This window comes from Achroia grisella, unplaced genomic scaffold (assembly GCF_030625045.1).
Source record: "Achroia grisella isolate CSIRO2021 unplaced genomic scaffold, CSIRO_AGI_Agris_v1 utg2671, whole genome shotgun sequence".
In the NCBI taxonomy this organism is placed as follows: Eukaryota; Metazoa; Arthropoda; class Insecta; order Lepidoptera; family Pyralidae; genus Achroia; species Achroia grisella.
The window spans coordinates 149,182-169,188 of record NW_026712758.1 but is presented as its reverse complement, the minus strand read 5'-3'; the positions used below and the strand labels follow the sequence as shown (position 1 = coordinate 169,188).

The following is a 20,007-nucleotide window of genomic DNA, read 5'->3' as shown; positions in this document are numbered from 1 at the left end:
ACAGATTTATGACATAATGCAAATATACGTATGTAATTGGATAAATACTATGCGCTATACTAACTTACTCTAGATTTTGGTATGGTCAGGCTGATATGTCGGGTAAAATTACGAGATTTCTCAACACTATTCGATTAACGTAACAAATTACATTGCCAGTTTTCTAAGATCTAATAATGCCGGAACTAGGTGTTAAATGGTATTCTGATTAGATGCTTTAAGATATCATTCGATCGATTTACACTAGAAGACATTACTGCCTCGTAATTTTTGCCATTCTCTTAATTGCGCTGTACGTAGTTTCTGAACCGACTTGTAACGGTTCATATAATTTTGTCTATTTCAATACATTTCTATTATATTCTCATTAAATTGGTGATTTTTGTACTTTTTATAAATATACCGGTGTTCACTATATTACGCAGGTTAGGTAGTTTATGAACCAGTATTGCTTAAATAATGCAGTATAATACCATTGTCTGCGTGGGCGTAAGGATGAGTAATGTAGTACCTGCGTATTAAGACACGTCATTTCGTACGTTACGACGTCTAAAGTTGTACTTACAATAATTTATAAACTTCTTACGCTCCTACTTCCTTTGATGATTATCCTTTGAACGGAAACAACTACCTATTTGTGAAACACTTAAAGCCTTTCTTCTTTTTCTTACTAATTTTATTTGGTTTGGTTTTGATAATTTCTATAAAATGGGAACGGATCGATATTACCGGGATATAAGTTGTTTTATTAATGTAGGACATCCAACTAGTGATAGTTTTATGTACGTTGTCTTATCTCTGATTTACTTATTTCTGTCAATTTCGGGCTCTAAAGATAAAGTAATAATAACTATTACAATATGATATACAATAACGCATGAAATTCACGCTACCTATTCGGAATTTTAACAAGCTTTTGTGTCTTCTGTCTGATAAATCCTGGATAGAGGTATACACTTCCGTAGCACATTTTAAACAGTGACGAGTTGTGTTGGTCATTGGATCACCTTCCACATTTGTGTTTAGTACTATAGGTATTTATTATTGCATACAATGTATGCAGAAATTTTCCCTTACTATGTATTAACGATCAGTCATAGCCTAAATTACCGACCATTGGTTCCAACTATTTCTAAGACAATGTCAAAAGAATAAACAATTGACTTTTGCTGCAATATTATCACTGATGCGTTACAGTTTTGTTCAAGCATTCAAAAACTGAGCAATATCAATAAAATAATAGGACTCAGTAGAAACAATTTAATTCAACTTGATGATTTAATAATATTTTCCTATGACAAGATACCAAATAGGCAAGTTGTCGTCAGTTTGGTTGCGTCTATACGTCATGTATAGTACAAGGCCCGATAGTAAAATGACAGTGGCCTAAAAACCCTTGACACCAGAAGCCGCTAACCGCACTCAATGGAGTAGTAGTAGAGTTACAGACTGGTAGACTAGGATATACTCGTATAATGCAAATCGTAATGTCATATAAGACTTCTTTTTTGTATTCGGTGATTATAAAGCGAACAGATAGAGACGTGAAAATATTTTTACTTTATTACATAATTAGAATATTCTCGGAGTAATGAATTTTTGAAGATTCATTAAAAACTAATTTCAAATATACTTCATTATTTAGTCATCGTTGTTTCGCTTAAAATATACATAAAGCGTCATTCCCATCATTGTTTCTGTTCTAATGTAACAATCGTGTTACAATAAAGAACTGTTATTGTTTGTTCAGGTTTTAATTATTTCATAGTACATTTTAGTCGTCAACTCAGCTTATTCAGTGAGAAAGACTGGGAGGCACACACTGGGATAATTCTGCGAAAAAAGTTTATCTCATCGAGTTTTTAATTAGGTTTTCGTTGTTGGCTGCAGTCCAGGGTCTAGTGAGTTTGAACAGAAGGTGTTCAAATCGTGACCTCCTTCGTTAATTGTTAAACCAATATAGTTATTTTTGGACTTCATGAATTCAACGTTCTCGCATAAAATAAGTTTTATAGCTTGTTAGAGCCACATCTATTATTATTATTTTTCATAACTGCTTCTATTGAATAGTGGTACACCTGCCATTTATTATTGTAAGTGTCACGGACTGTTATTTGATCCAATTTACTGCATGCCATAAAGTACGTGACGTGCACTTTCACATAATCGTATTATGTGAGGCAATTATATGTTAGTTAAGATTGAAAAATGAATTGAATTCACCACCATGCACTATGTCTGTTTTTAATGATACAAATACAAAATCTCTTTTTGTTTTATCATCTGACTATTTCGTACATAGATCTAAGTACGAAAAGAGTCGGGTTATAAACAGCACAACGTTATGACGGTAGGTAAAATTTTCATCCCATAATAGATGCCGTAGTCGTTTCCGAGATTATACATATATAACTGTATACCCATACAATAATAGCTATTTTGTAATGGATGAGGTAAATTGCTGTTAATATGTTTCATTTATTACTTCAACAATATATTTTTCCTGGAAATAAAGCACGGAATAATGTAGGTATTACTTGTATTAAACTCACGCGATAATGTAGACAGCGCGCCCCTATGTGCAATGAGTGTCGTTACATCTTGTTACTACAGTGTACAATGATTCGTCAATCAACATCTAGGTACTCACTTGATCCTAAAGTGTGTGTATAGTTACTGACAATACCAATAGATACCTTACATCTCAATATTATACTTAGGTACTAACAAATAGGTGCTTATATTTGTTTTATTATTTTATTGATATAGGAAGTGAATAAAAAAAATGTAAATGAGTCTACACAGACAGAAGAAGTCTAAATTAAACATGTGGAAATCCATAATTCATAGAAAAAGAAAATATAGTGAAGTGAGCTCATGTGATCGTGAATCGTATGCCGCTCTAGCGGCGATGCAAGGAGGTTGTGCCGCGACACTACCGCCATCACTTGATGCACTGCGAGCATGTGAGTATTGTTGCCATTCACCGCTAGATGGCGGTACAATACATTTATGCTGAATAATATTTTTTACTCTTAATTACTAATGTACAGTGTGAAATCTTTTTAATATTCTTTCAGCTTTTTTTCTGTTGTTTTATATATATATAAGCATTAGTTTACTTAAAATATTTACCTAAATAATTTTAATAAATACATAGACTACTACTATTAAATTAATAATATTATTTACCGTAGGTAATTAATATGTATAAATAATAAGTATGGTATCATATTAAATTAATGAACTATCATAATATCAATGCAAATATATACCATATATAATTATCAATGCAGTCTTTCCATTTATGGCAGGCATGTATGTTCTTTGTTTTCAATACTGGCTTCAATGCAGACAGCGTACCAGAAAAGTGGTCATCGCTCTTGGACACTATTGTGGGAAAATTATGAATCACACTATTGTGTTTATGATGCCAACCATGACAAACTCGCCCTCGGAATAAGGTTAATCTTTGTAATATTTTTGCAGACCTTACCGTCACGGCGTGGCCTTCGGGACAATAGATATTCATCCACGGATATCATTAAAATCGTAATTTAAATTTTTACAGTTACTACAATGACTTTTCAACCATTATTAAAATAAGTTGTTTGTACTATTAGTTTTTTATTCACGATTTTGTAGTTACACTTCTATTGTTTTATATGGTTATCGAAGATAACTATGAAAATGAGTACGTAGTTATTTTAAGGCAGTTTAAGGCCTGTGATTTTCATAGTAATTTAACGTATAGTTGAATTGTTAATCTTATATATGAACTATTTAAACATTTTTTGGTTATTATGTCTGTTAATTGCATTTGTCACTTTTAAATTGAAAATAACATATAGGGAGTTAAAATAAATTAACCTACTCCTATACACTTTTATCTATCGTTAGATGTAGGCTTTTAAATTGCGTTACTATACAATAATTTACTAGTATTTTACATTGTTTGTAATGTTTGCATAGAGGGGTTAAAATACAGATTAATGACAAATCACAGATTCAATGACTATACGAAACTAATCTTTTATAATTCTAATTTACGCAGCTTTTTTAATCCCTTTTGGACAATCAGCCTCTGTATCTAATACTCAGTAAAAACCACCGATATAATAGCGACAAACAATATTAGCTCCCACGGCACGATTTCCATGACTTTACGTAAAGTTAACTATACTGCATTTACACATAACAATGATATTTCTTCATAATATACATACTTATGGCAAGTACAATGGGAAACGTTGCAAGTATTTTTTAAAATACAAATCTTGTTATATACGTTAATTATAAAAATAGTTTTTATTTATGTGTTCATTATCTTTACTAAAAATTTCGAGGTATTTATTTATCTTTGCTACATCTTTATTTTTAATTTCTAACAATATGCATAGCGCCAGAGACATCACATCACAGACACGGTAATATTCGTAGTACGATTTCGCTTGTGAGGACGAAGATGGATTTCGTACCGTCTTATTTCACTGCCTTAACTAAACCGTGCAAACCAGAACAGATATTGTAAAATAAAAACATGGCATCAAAATAGATGAGACAACTAGACGAAGTAGTTATCGTAATTTGAATTGCAATTCTACTAGTACGATATAGGAAAGAACAATGTTGTAAATGGGACGGAATTCCGGTGTACATTTTGGCAGCATGCTATCTATATCTATATTATTTGGTAGCGTGACATTTTGACATTTTACTAGTTTTTAATAACACACATTATATGCAGAAAATCCCCAAACAATGGGAGAAAGGCCCCGTGCCTTTGATGTTGTAAATAATTTGTGTAAATTTTAGATGTTGTAAATAATAGTGATGATGCAAATAATTTGCATGCATTTAAACAGTCGGTTTGCTTATAAACATAATTATTTACGTACCAATTGTTTTCTGCGTCCTTCGATTTATATTTTAGTATGGTTTTCATTATAACGCTAGGTTTATTTTAGGATGCAAGATGGTGTAACAAACCGGTCGAATGTGTCACAGGTCAAGCAAAAGTGAGAGTTCCAAAGTATCCGTACTTACATATGTCAGCTGTGAGTCGCGAATTGGACTGTGCTATAGCTTACTTCTGTAATGAGGATAATATATCCTCGAAAAAGCTACGTCTGAGAACTCTGAGATATATACCTATAACAGCAATTGATTGTAATGAATATTATCTTTAATAGACACTACAGTAGAAATAGATAATGCTAAAGAAATAATAGACGTAGAAATGATATTATACATAGTAAAATAGTGCTTGTCATACACTCATGTTGGTTTACAGGTCTGACCCACTTTGGCGGTCATCGCCCTTGCTAACAATAATCCTATGGGACTGCACATAAACCTTTATTAACTGCTGTTGTTCGTAGAATCGTTCAAATTACGCCTCAATAAGTGGTAGACGTAATGCTTGGCCATTATGCACATATTTTAATGCTAAAAATATTAAATTTTTAACTGCCTACAGAAGGTTTACGAATTGTTGATACCATAATATATTTTTTAATGCTTAAAGACTTAAATTTATGCTATAATGTTTCATTTGATTTATTTAATTATATTATTTATAATTCGATTTCATATGCTGAATAAACACTAAATATCTATAAAATTTTATTACATAGGCAGTTCACTTTATTTGTCCAAAGAAATACGAAACTCATATATTGTATAATATTACATGTTACAATTTCTTAATTGTTTGCTACGGCTAGACCATGTCTGCAGTAAATAATTAAATTTCTTACTTATACATAAATAAGTATGAGCCTTATTATAATATATAATAAATTAATATCTGTAGACATATACGTATTCTGAAATGTATAGGTATCTGTTTACAATGTTTGTAAGAAATTAGTTAATTCTTGGACCATGACTCGTCATGGACAATAAGCTGCTCCTGCCTTTGTTTCAAACGGTGCCAAATTAACGCATCCGTCTTCAAAGAAATAAGACCAGACACGTATAGTGAAACTCTTTCATCTTTTAAGGTCGCAACTCACGACAGGCACGCTTCGTAGCTTTGTCTTAAGCTGACATTAATTATAGCTTGTATATAACAGATACGAGACTAGGAATAGTCAGCACTCGAATCTGTTATATACAAGGAGGATATTTATAGTAATACTATAATATAGTATAGACATTGTAATTATATTGATTCTGCTCAATAATGCGATATCTACTTTATACTAAAAGTAAGTGTAAATTCTCAGTTTCTTTGCCTTTTAGTTCGATCCATATAAGTCAATCTAACTTGACTAGAAACTGGCTCCTTTCCTAGTCAAAGAGAGAGCGATGATCTGCAAAAAGTCTATATGCGCTCGGAAGACGATCATTACGGGATTCTAATAGTTTTTATTTACTAATAATGCTCTTTAGGAGAATGTTGATTGTGCATTTGATCAAAATATGTTTGTTTATTTAAAAAACATAGGGAATTTCTGCTCACATATTTTGATGATAGATAAATAACCTTTTTAAACTGGTATTAATATTTTTAAAAATGTATTTAGTCTACATTATAAAATGAAAACAGTACACATAGAATGATTAACTTTGCATTCTATCTAACACTATTTAGGTGCCTATTGTATTGTTGTTGAAATGAAAAACCAGCTGATGCATAACGTAATGTCGCATAACGTCGTGTACCTATACTTTGACGCCAGTGCTATCTCTTATCCGTTACAATACTGGAAGTTACCCTTCAAATGTCAATAAGTAAAGTTTCTAAATCGTATTGCGAATAGACGGCGGGTATATTTATTTACACATGCATAAAGATGTATGTGTAGGTAAGTATTAAAATTTTCTTCCGGACTAATTGTGTGTGAATATGAATGCTAATCTTATAATATAATTTCTTGTTACAGGTAAGTTTCTATTGTATTTGCACGATCCGATTCGGATGGTAAGTACCTACTACATAAATAATATTTAAAAATTAAAGTCACGTACGTAGTTACGTATTTACGCTCTAAAAGCAAGGTCCTATTTATTCTATTGTTTTAATTCACAAGTGCAAATTAAGTAGCATAATGTATTTATTTAAAACTCTGCTTTCCCTAGATATATATCTTACTTAATGTGCTATCTACGGTTTGTTCTGTTATCTTGCCCCAGTACATACTAAAGTTGAATTTAAATTAATTATTTAATTATGCAAATTGAAAAAAGTGCATATTTTTAAATAGTAACATGAACTTCGTAAAAATTCGTCCCGAAATTATCTTAATTGTTCCTAATAATATATTAATATATTGTGATACATATATCCCATGCATGGCATACAATTTATAATTAGATAAAATATAACAGTTTGTTGTAATTATCCAATTCTGAAGTTAAAGGAATCGGTATTCTTTCTATTTGCACGTTTAGCAAAAACAATACATTTAAATAAATTGTGCGTTTTAATGGAGTTATGGGAACATATGATGACAAGGAAAAGCTGCATGGATATTGAAAGAGCTTGCAAGGGGATTCAAAGCACGTTACACAAGAGAAGGAAAACTCGAAATAAAATCCTATAACAAACTGCATCATTATCGTGGTATTATTACGCTCATATCCTCCTCTTTGACGAGAGATTCGTGTCTAGTAATGGGACCGTTTAATTCGTTATTATAGTTCATGTATTTATGTACTATACATGTAATTAAAGTTGGTACAATCGCTGAATCGTATGGTGTGGCCAGTGTAGGCCGGACACCCACCGGATGTCTGCCTTAATGGATGCTGTACGGTGCACCGTTACATGCTGTATCCGTTCGCACCAAAACCGGAACATATTCAGCATTCAGTTTGTTTATGAAGTTATTTCGAATCTATTCGCATCGCTGTCTTGAGTTGTGTTGTTTATTGACTTACATTGCCCACATATCAGTATTATTCAATTAGCACTAACATTGATATTGTTTAACAACAACCAGCAGTGATTATGTCACGACTTATTGTTATAGCGATACGGACACATGTAATCGGAAACAATAGCATATGATAATTTATTTACACGTCACACCAATAAAAAAGTACAGAATGAACACTATCTAATTACACAGTGAAGGCATTGTTCCATCAGTGTGTAAGAAAGTGTTATTAACTAAAGTCCACTCATAAATTATTTTTTGTCAAGATAATTTTACATCAATTTTGATGTTTCTAAAAATATGCCAATTATAGTATTGAAAGTAGTTAAATTTGTATAAATTCTAATTTTATACTATACTAGCTACTCGCTACGGCTCCGTACGGGTGTACATGTACAAACCTATAAACGAATGTACAAATATATAAACCTTCCTCTAGAATCTCTCTATCTATTAAAAAACAGTTTCAAAATCCGTTGTGTAGTTTTATAGATTAAAGCATAAATAGTATTGTTTTATACTATGTAATGATGATGATTACCACTATCAGTTCATATCAATAAAAAAGATATCAATGCGAATGAAACTTTTTTTCTACCGGTTTATGTATGTAATGAAAATGTATTTAGGAATGTACCATAGTGTATCACTATACACTTTGGTCTGATGAATATGTAAAAGCAGCCATGACCACACCATTACAGTACCTCGAATAAAAAATGCCACTTCGATCAACACCGTTACGCTCGAAAAAAAAGCAAGAACAGGAATTCGGAACTTCTTTAGTGATGAAACTAAAAGGAACGTAGTAAGAAACACGTGTTTCTATAATAGCAGCGATTGTGCTTATTTCCGCGTTATGCTTATTCGGCCTGATTGTTGATTTTCGCCAGAAATATTATCCCGCAGAGCGCGGCAATGCAGATGTGCCGTTTCACGCATACAAATTGGAACAGCCGTGTCTGTCGTCTTACTTTACTGCGGCGATGATATTGTTCATGTTAATATTTAGTTTCAATTACCTTAATTGTTTCAGTAAAACTACATGAATACAGTGGGTTCATTAATTTTAGACACCTCTCAGGATATCGCCGGTTGGGAAGGGTTTCTTAGTACGACCACAGATAACATAATATTACATAGTACGACTATGTACAAAATGTACATTTATTTGCTACCCTATTAAATATGATTCCTATCCCTAATGACATAATAATTGTATTGACTGGAAGAAATCTCTTTACTGATTTTGGAGACTATGCTTATACCGATGCTGTCACTACTTAATCTACAATAAATAATATACAAAAAAGGCAATTCGTGTATTTGAATCAAATAGTCATGAATGACGTCCATCTCCGATATTTTGATAACGAAGGGTCAAAGAATCCGCGCCCACGCTGTGTATGTGATATTATTTTTACTATCGTACAACTAATCTTATCTATGCCTGATCCAGGCCACGTGTGTGTATCTAAAGATACGTAGTCGGTCCCTTGTACAGCATTAGTGACTCATTGCGTTGCAGCCGACAATACCATCCTAGTTTTCATTTTCCTTCTTTTGTTTATGCAACCTTTGATGGCGGTGCTTTTACTCTGTTTGGATATATTTTAATTATAGCCAAGAAATGTTTTGTTTAGCCGTTTCTTCCGGTTGTTTAATGCAGTAAATCTCGTCGAGGTATAAACAGTTGGAACAAATTTCCTTTAAGCGCTGGTGGTTTAATCCCATAATAGATCAGATAAGTTCAGAATAATGCAATTGGTAATACTGGCCGACTCGCACCAACTTGACATAATCAAGAAATTATGAAAACTGCATGCGATATTGCAATTTCGAAACACATCAGCCCTACTTTAGTATTGTAATGTGGAACGATCTCTATTGCTCAATTGCATTGCGCATGTTTATCAATGCTGGCGTTACTGTTGGAATTAAAGGCATCAATCCCTATTTGCTTTACGTATATGCGGTCGCCGCATTGTTTATAATTTTTTCTCACAATAGAAACCGTACATTAGTGCAGTTATCGCTTATACACGCGTACTTCCGTTCCATTTATCGATGTCTATTTACCCGTATGGTGTGTCTATCGTCCTGAAATATTCAGTACCTTATTTCAAATGTGTTTGTCAATATAAATTCGAAGAGGAAATGTTCATTAGTGACGATGAATTGGAGTATCTAGTACCTGGTAAGCATACTATACAAGATTGTTACTATATTTTTTAACAATTTGATTTACTTATATTTATATACCTTTCTCTTCTGGGAGAAACTCACGTTGTTAGGGTGATAATGATGAGACTGTTCTGGTCATGTCACTTTTTATGAATTACCTTTGCAATGGCTGTCTTCGAACTAAGTCGGATAATATAACTCATTTAACTTTTTCTAATTGAACATTTGTGTAGCAGTGGACGTATAACTAAATATTACAACATTTTATCCTTTACCATTATGCGTTTTTTGTCAATATTATTTAATGTAGATTTTTTTAAATAATTTATATTAGTGCCTTTATTATACTTATAATATACCAGCTACCCACCCCGGCTTCGCACGCTTCGCTGTACATGTATTACACATATAAAACTTCCTCTTGAAACATTATCTATTAAAAAAATTCCGGTTCAAAATCCGTTGCGTAGTTTTAAAAATTTAAGCATACATAGGGCCAGACAGCGACAGCAACTTTGTTTTATACTATGTAATGTTTTATACTATGTAATAATGATGATAGATAATAATCATTGGCCAGTTTGTGCTATCAATTACATGTAGCGGTTGGTTCAAACTTCTATTCGTTCTATTTTAGGAGTTGTACTTACTGAGTAAAATAGTAATTATGCTTCTTTTTTCATTACTTGTACTTTAATTGTAATTATATTTAAAATAGGTAATATTTAATTAAAGGAAGTCGGGTTATCGTAGCGATAATCTTTATAGTAAATTATGTATTATTGTAATAATTATTTATAAAGTTACTTGCCCCTCTTCTCGTCTATTTATTTGTGTTAGTTATTTCAGCTATGGATTTGTATATCTGAATACGATCGAATCCCAATGATTTTTTTTAAATAAAAAAGACTGAAAAAAAATGTGTAAACATAAATGTTGGCGTTATCATTATCGCTATGTAATTAGTATATTAGTGTGTTAAGAGGAGACTTCTTAGTTGATAAGATCAATTACCATATACGTTATTTTTTTCCTCGAAAATGTGTGGTGGGCGCAGCGGGCTGGTGATGCGTTGCGTTGGTATACAGTCTCTCTGCAACTCGCGAAGCGTGCGTCGCGTTTGTCGCACCTACTCGTGCTGTGAGCACAGTGCGCTCATACTGTTGTATTCTCAGTCGATACACGGGCCCACATTGGGCCGGAACTCTGTGGTGGTTTTCAAGTAAACTATTTATGTTTAATTTGCGGAATTAAGTGTTTTTAGCGGTAACATAATATGAAAACGTGTTCAGTGAATATAGTGACAAATTGTAAATAGTGCGTTTTTTGCACTAATGTTTTTAAGAGTGATTCACATGTATGTAGTATTTGTTAATAAGGATGTTATTCCTTGCAATGCATTACTTACGTTTATGTAATGAAAATATGAATTATCCCGTATTTCGAAAGTAAAGTTTGTAAACAAGTTGTCGCAGGTTATGTAATTCTGTTACGAAAAAATCCCGTGTACTTAAGAGTCTGTGTAAACTTTCGAATGCTATAAATAATGTGCTATATTATGTCTTACTTGCATCAGGGTTTAATAAAGGTCAACGATGTTGACAGTGGCCCTGGGGGCAGTGCTCCGTGATAAATCAATTAATCACTCAGTGTATTGATCACCAATATTGGCCCATCATATCACACGTCGCTGGGTCGCGCTACCGTGTAAGAGGATCCTAAATATAGCCACCATACAGGTCACATTGTGTCATTTGCTACATGTTGTGGCAACCTACTACTATAAGCTGGTACATAGCATTTCGTATCGCAGAAAGCAACATAAGTATATATATATCACTCTCAGAGAAACAGCGAAAATCGTTTAATAACTGAATTCCAGTTGATTGTAACTATCTTAACAAAGCGAGCGAGCGAGCGAGCTCGTTTAACAGAAGAGGATTTGTTAACATTTTAGAATATATTTTAAACATTCTAAATCTCTTGCCAGCGGAGCTGGTAGAGCATAAAAATACTATGGTAATTAGTTAGTGTACGTTAAACTGTCTGTTTAACATTTCTAACATTTACTACCGTATTTTGATAGTATTTTTTCTGATAAATAAACTCAGGTTTCCTTTAAATTTGTGTATGTGTGTATCTTGTATATACATATATGATAACTTGTAGATCTGTTAGAGAAGTGATTGTGAGTAAATGTTGATTGACGCGAGTAGATCCAACCATTTTTCTTCATCCATTTAAATCAACCGTTTTTATTTTAAATCTGCTTAGAGTTATATTAACTACTATTTCTTAAATTGTGTATCCACTCGTGACTTAAAGGTCACCATTTCGCGGTTCGATAGGTATCAATAAAAAGACGTTTTGTTACACACGAATGAGTTCGGTAGCAATTGAGTGATCTTATAACAAGTTAATGTGCTAGTATTTTATATAAAACTTATCTAAAATAATCTACCAGATCTCTATATTTTCTTTTGACAATGTATAAATCAAGTTAATATTTTTTTTATGAAACAGGAATGGAAAATTTTCTGTTTTTATATTCCGTACTGAATATATATCTAATCCTAAAAATAATGCACATAAAGTAATTACTTTTAAATACAAATTGAACGAATACTCGGATATTCAGTTATTAATAATATATAAATTTGAAATTTCGACAAATATTGTATGTGAAATCGAAATTCATATTTTAACCTATTAAGCAAGTTATCCTCATAGTATTAAATGTTTTACAAAAACTGTCACTAATTTATTTCTTTACTTCGGTTTATTTATGTGACAATTTGTAAGAGGCCATCGAATATTTGGATTATTAAAAAAAGCACGAGTAGCATCTGCCACGCCGGGTGGTTATAAAATCACGTTCGCATATGTTGTGATGTACCCCGCAGCTTTTTAGGGCATGTTGCAAGCCCGCATCCCGCTACCTGCCCCACAGTGCATTGTTATCTCGTTCCTACTGCCCCAACCGATTGACAATACGGACCTGCTTACCCGGTTTAGTTCTAGAAACAATAGAAGTTTATTGTTTTCAAGTGTTCGTACTATCATTGCTGCACTTGACTTCATGATTACTATGAATACTGTTGAAAACTGCAGTGCATAAAATTTGTATGTAGTTGATTTAATTATTTCAATAGTTTACTTTTTGCCCAATAACTACCTATACACGTATATCCGTAGTAATAAATTAAACATGAGTCTTAATTATAATTAATTTACAAAATCCTCAAAATATAGAACAGCTTACAAATGTTTACATGATGCAAGTAAACGATTCATAATAGATCAAAGGATTAAGTATTCTGTAATCGGAGCGACGTTATTTTGTAAATCCGTACACGTCCACGGCCCTAAAGTGCATTGCATGACGTGCACTATTGAATATATTCAATAGTGGTAATATCCATGATATGATATTAGTTGCAACTAATATCATAACATGGTTATTTTTGAATATCCATGATATGATGATGATTTTTCGATTATACTAAGAAATTAAAAAGTGTTAGGTTGCACTTCGTGGTTATTTTAAACCAGTTTTTGATTAACACTGTGTAGCAAATATATAGCTTGCATTTCATAATAACCTTTCTTGTAATTAAATTATCAACATATACAAAGAAAAAATGGAACACATGAGGTTACTAAGTGGATAAAATAAATAAACAGAAATAATTTAATTACTCAATAGATGATAAAATATTTGTGTAGAATACCTACCTAAAGCCTAACCTGCCATTTCATTTCTTTATAATTGTTTTATTTATATGATAATAATATCAAACCAGTCAAATCTAAATATATATTTATATATAAATATATAACTTTTCGTTTCTACTGAAAAAGAGTTTACCTTTCAGGTATCCTAAGATTTAGATTAATAATATATATATATTAAAATAAGTAACAATAATGTTGAATTTATCTAATCAAGCGATCGGTTAGTCTGCTAGTAAGAAGGTGTTAAAATTAAACAATTTTTGAATACATTTTTAGTGAAAATATAATAGTTCTGGCATTGGCTTTCAGCAACTAATGTGACAGTACTGGAGTTAATAGTAACACAGTCGCTCCCCTTGTTTAGTGTAGTCAACATAAATCGCAGTGGGTTCCATGACGACAGATAAGTGCGTGGTTATCATCAAGCCAGAATTCCCCAAAAAGCCGATAACGCGCCGTGAGAACACGCGTCGCAGGGATAAACTGAGATTTTGGAGTGCGTTTAAACGCAGTAAATGTTTGTCAAGTTGATTATGGTAAAAGCTTTCGATGGGCTAAGGGTGGTCGTTTGATCTCAAGTGTTCAATTCGCTTTATGTATACCTATATATACTATATAGATGTATACATCGTACATTTTAACTATAGGTCTATAAAGGTCTGTAAATGAAAGTTTCTACGCACGGAACCTATTTGACTTCTGATAATTTGTCCGGTCTGTCAGACTTTGCTATTTCAGTCATATACTATTTTTTAGATTCGATATTATCCAATAGTATTAGTGCTAATTTATTAGTATCCAAAAATAGCTTATAATTATAATACTTCTCTCTAATAGATTTCGATAAATGTAACACCTTAATATTGTAGACGCTGTCTGTTTTGTACACCTATCACGTACACACTACACATTTACATTTTTATAAAATTATTATATATTATTAATTTATATTCAGCCTAAATATAAATAAATGCAAGGGTGATAATTATATTAACATAACCAAAAGTGACTAACCTTTGATAGATAAATGATGTATAAACCAAATTGCCATGTAGGAGGTGTCAAACTGTCCTGTTGGAATATTTACCATAAAGTTACATAATATTATATATCATAAGGGTTGTTCACAATTTGCCATGAATATTGAAATTATACATACACACATGTATAATTTCATTATTAATGGCAAAGGCTCCAGGAATAATTTAGCAGAAAGTTGAAAATAGACTGTTATTTGATCAGATTTGTATAATAAATACTGTTTAAAACACTACATTATATACAATATAACACTACATAATGAACATTTTAGCACAATGTAATTTTAAAACTTGAATGGAATATGCTACGTTATATTGGCAATAATCGATATGCAATCGAGTCGTACCTTCCTGTGTAACCTAATAAGTCAACAAGGTGGTCTTCACAGTCGAGCTGCCCTCAAAAACCTCAATTTGTAGTTGTTTGCACGCTCTCGACTAAACCATGTCTGCCGAGGTGTGCCCGTAACTTGAGCTTGAAGCACAGACAATAAGGCTCAAGTATCCCGCATCTCGTACCTAAACGACTTGTATGTAACGTACATTTAATTATGGATGTACACTTATACGATTTTTGCGTGCACGCAAATCGTCATTGAGAAGAAATTATCATAGAATTCCGAAAGATATACTCGTAATTATAAGTACACTAAATCGATAACTAACTTTATTTTATTACTAGCTGTATACCGCGGCACTAGTCCCGTGAATTTCGGTTAAAAGTATTCCTATGTGGTAGTAGTAGTGGTAAGTATTCCTATGTGGTATGTTTTAATTTCGGATATGACCTACGTGCCAAATTTAATTCAAATCCCTTTAGTATTTTTTTCAGGACGGAGTAACAAACATAGATTAGTCTATTGTTACAAAGTTTCGCGTATATTCTATTATAAAGACATATAATATCTTATTCATCGTCTTTTAAATAGTTTTTATAGCTTGGGTATTAGACCTTAAAGCCAAATCGTAACTGTCATTTATATATTAATAATCTTACTTATTCATCGTAAATCTCTCCCGGAGCTGCCAGATGACCACCTGTCGTGTCCTTTACACTATAGTAATATATTTTTGTTTATATTCATCAAGTCTAAAATCTATAAATGAAAACAGATGTTTCCTGTCTTTGACAAAATATTATCATACTCCAATATATTTAATGCTCCAATCATCACACAATATTTTCATTTCTATTTTGTCATCTTGAAAAATTTATGTTTAGTTTAGAAATATTAATTTAACGTGAAGGCCGGAAACAATTATTATTAATTAGCAGCATACATGCGACTATGCTTTTTATAGAGAGTTATTTACCGCCGTTATACAAGTATGGTGCATTGAGTACAAACTATGGTGACAATATTCGCGTTGCCCTGTCAACTCCTCTATATAGTGACGTAACGGTAGCGGTCATTCCACTCTAGTTCTGGTAAATATGGCATTTGGTAGCAGACTGGTGCAGTTTGGTTAGTATGTAATGTTATTTATAGGTATCACGGCAATGGTAAGACAATCGTACAATTCCATCGCAGTGGTAGTAATTTGTTGACTCGCTTCATACTACTAGTTTGTATGCTTTAAAAACGTATTATGTTACGGTGTTTTAATAATGAAAACGAATCTGTAAAGTTTTAATCAAAAGTCCATTATTTGAATAAAACGTTTTTATATAAATAATATATGTAAACGATTCAGAATTGATCTATCTATATATGAAAATATCTCGTAATGTAAACAAAATCGCTGTAGAATTCAAAACCTCTTTCGAATAGTGATAATAATCTTGGTATATTTTGATAACTAACGCAAAAGTAACTATTGGTTTCGCCTCTAAAGCGTCAAGAGATATGATGTATATAACTATTTTAAATTGTTAATGTTTAATATATTTTTATCAGATAGGATTACATGATGTATGTAGTTGTAGTTTTGTTTAAAGATGGTAACTACTAAAGGAAATAGCTTATAAACTCGTTTGTCGTTCCTAGAGTCTAGAAAATTCTGCTACAGTGTATATAGATACGATTAAAACATAAATCATTGGTACTATCTTACAATTAAGTTTTAATTACAACCGCATATTGTTATCGCTCACTTAAAAAAGGTATGTGTTCTATACAACTACTAAAACTATAGTGTAAGTAATGTATACGTAGGTACTGGCCATTTGACATTTGTATAGACTATTTAAGGGAACTTTAAAGGGTACCAGATTGTGTAAGCAGGAAATAGAACTGTTACTGATCGTGATTCGTGTCTTACACTAATTTCTGTAACTGTTTGAACAGTCACGAATATTTTCTAACAAACTACTTATATCTGTACTTACTTCTTTTTAACCGGATTTTACCGATTAGAAAATCATCAGTTTAGGTAAGTTGATAATTATGTAATAGGTATTAATTTAATTTTAGCATATTGTTAGATTTATAATTTTTTTCACATAATTTTGTCCAATACCTCTAAACGTACGATAAAAACTAAGAGTTGGGTCTAGAAATCGCATGTAGTTATATAGTGTACGTAGACATATTGTTTTGTAAATTCCGGGTTTTATTCAAATAAAAGCACGGCTTTATATTCTTATATTTATTTGGCATATCTACAAACTGTAAAAAGAGATGTAATATTTATATAATAATGTACAGTTAAATAATAAAACTACATTACATTATTAATAACATTATGTAAGTTACTTCATATATATTTATTTATATACCATATAAGTATAATAATCTGGATAAACGTGAATTAATAGGCACATATAAAGAATGTATTATTTGTATATTTTGCAGAAAATGTCGACGTAGAAGAAAAAAATAATAATAAAGTAATCAAGGACATTATGAGATATTAGTACATGCTCGCTTACTTAAAAAAGTTATGTCTCTTAACAGAATGATTGACTAACAACTAGTGTGAATATAATAATTCAATATGATCAATCATCGGAGAATGCCTTCAATATTTCTGTTGTGAGTTGGCTGTTTTTGGTTATGTTGCCAATATTCTGTTACGTTTTATAAATTCTCGACTTCATGTAATGGTTACATAAGAAATTAATACGATCGTGACATTTTTAGTAAACCTTTAATAAGCACTTTCACTTTCCATAACAATCTGGTTTCGTTTCGATATCGCATCCTACGAAGCTTTCTGGCCATATAACACGCCATTAAATTGCATATTATTAAAGTAACTTGCATTTATGTTCTAGCTTTTCTTTGATAATGATCGTGGTAATACGTGCATTGCAAATGCGGTGAAATCCTTGCATTGTTAAGCGTCTCGCACGTGAATGTATGCATTAAAGTGCCCTATACAACGAATACATGTTGTCAATTACGAGTGTTGAGCTACTGTTTACGACTATGCGTGAGACCTGCTAGACCAGTTACCTGCAACTTCAGAGAAACTCTTAGGTTAAATCGTATTCGAATAACATAAACGTGTACACTTAAATTTACGCTGTGTTACTTTAATGATCAAAACCATCCTAAGTCACAGAATGATTTACAAATGTGATATTGATAAATAATTTATAGATATCACTTTCTGTTAAATCATATAATAAGCAAATTAAAATTATAATTAAGGCTTTCTATCAGTACGGGCTTTTTGAAATGTTTCTGTAGTTAATTTCAGACTTACGTTATTTTTTTTTAATTATGAAATCTATCTGATACATGCGGCTAGTCAATCCATATTTTTTTACCAGCCAACTATAGTAGAGTCCAAACAAAAATAGGCTAATCTTTTTCGTTACTAACAGATTATTTCTCAACGGCAATAAGTGGTAGTATAATTTATTTTGATAGTAATAATGTCTTGAGTGTTAAGTGATTAAAATAATAAATTGTGCAAGCCTTTAATTTGAGCACAACATGAGGCAGTAGGTTTATTGAAAGAGGAGAAGGATATGAAGAGTAGAGATTAAAAATTAATTGCAAATCATGTCTGTCTGTTTGTGAGTAACCTTTTGCATTAGGTCAGGTCAGGCGTCGAGTTCGTATTACGAACACGGACATGGGCTATTTAAATTGAAAAAGTTCATTTACAATAGAATAGAATAGAATATCATTTATTCAAATAAACTTAATTTAAGCACTTTTGAAGTGTCATAACAATTGTTTTTTATCTACCACTCGTTCGGAAAGCTGTCTCATCACAAGACGAACGTGCTAGAAACTTGTGAGTTGTTCTTTTCTTTCTTGTGTGTTGTATTATAATATCACCTTATATTAGCAGCTTATTATTTCACTTTTCTACTAATTCGTATTATTATGCGTGTAATACATTTATTAAAAGATAATATGCATATTCCCCAATACCTGTGTAATATACTGTTATGGAAAGTAACCAACCTTGTTTACCTTCTGGAGTGTTAGTATATTAGATTTTCTATAATGGGATGGTGCGATGATTCCGCCCTGTTGAGAGGATGAGTTATAGATGATTATGTACTGCTATTGATTAAAACAACATATGCATGATGACTAAGGCCCTCACAGGACACTGCAAATTGAACAACCATATAAGCTAGGCCTATGCACGACAATTATCTGCAGATTCTGCCAAATTGAAGAGGAAACGTAACTACCTACAAATGTACACGGTAACTACCTACAAATATACACGGGGAGTAGGTAATTGAATATGTTGATATGATTCCCTCGTAAAATTTAGGTTTACTTAATAAGAAAGTAGTACGTAAGTTTAGCTGTGTTCAAATTCGAAGCGTGACTTGCGTATATGGCAGTGATATTATAGGCTCATGTCTTAAACCGACAGCGACGGTTATTACTTTTCACCAAGTGAACCGTTAGCATATTTACACTTCTTGTTGTATAAAAATAAATATTTAACTTTTCTTCCCGTAAAGTACTAAATGCACAAATATACTTTTCCAGTTTCAAAAAGTGGAAAAGTTATTTTATTGTTTATTTGTATGTTATGTGAAATTTGTCATTTTTGCATCGATTTCAAAATATCTATAGATTTTTTTTCCAATTTATAGAGATTACTATTATATTCGTATTACTACTAGTATAATTTCTCACGATTTTGCTAATATTTTTAGTGTAAAAAATAAAAAATAATTTATTAAATGTATGTTTTGCAACTGCGTTTATTTGATGACATCACCGTTATACTTTGATGTT

General features: G+C 31.8%; 1 protein-coding gene across 7 annotated transcripts in view; it reads left to right on the top strand.

Moving 5' to 3' along the window:
* Positions 1–20,007, top strand: part of LOC131842972 (ras GTPase-activating protein raskol) — a 153,005-nt gene that overhangs the window by 78,144 nt on the left and 54,854 nt on the right. For 3 of the 7 annotated variants that reach the window (XM_059191562.1, XM_059191560.1, XM_059191561.1), the window contains exon 2: positions 2,770–2,966. The exons of the other annotated variants lie outside the window; for them this stretch is intronic. In XM_059191562.1, coding sequence (XP_059047545.1) covers positions 2,792–2,966 — 175 coding nt within the window. In that variant the 5' untranslated portion in view covers positions 2,770–2,791. The remainder of the gene's footprint in view (positions 1–2,769; positions 2,967–20,007) is intronic. 7 annotated transcript variants of the gene reach the window in all.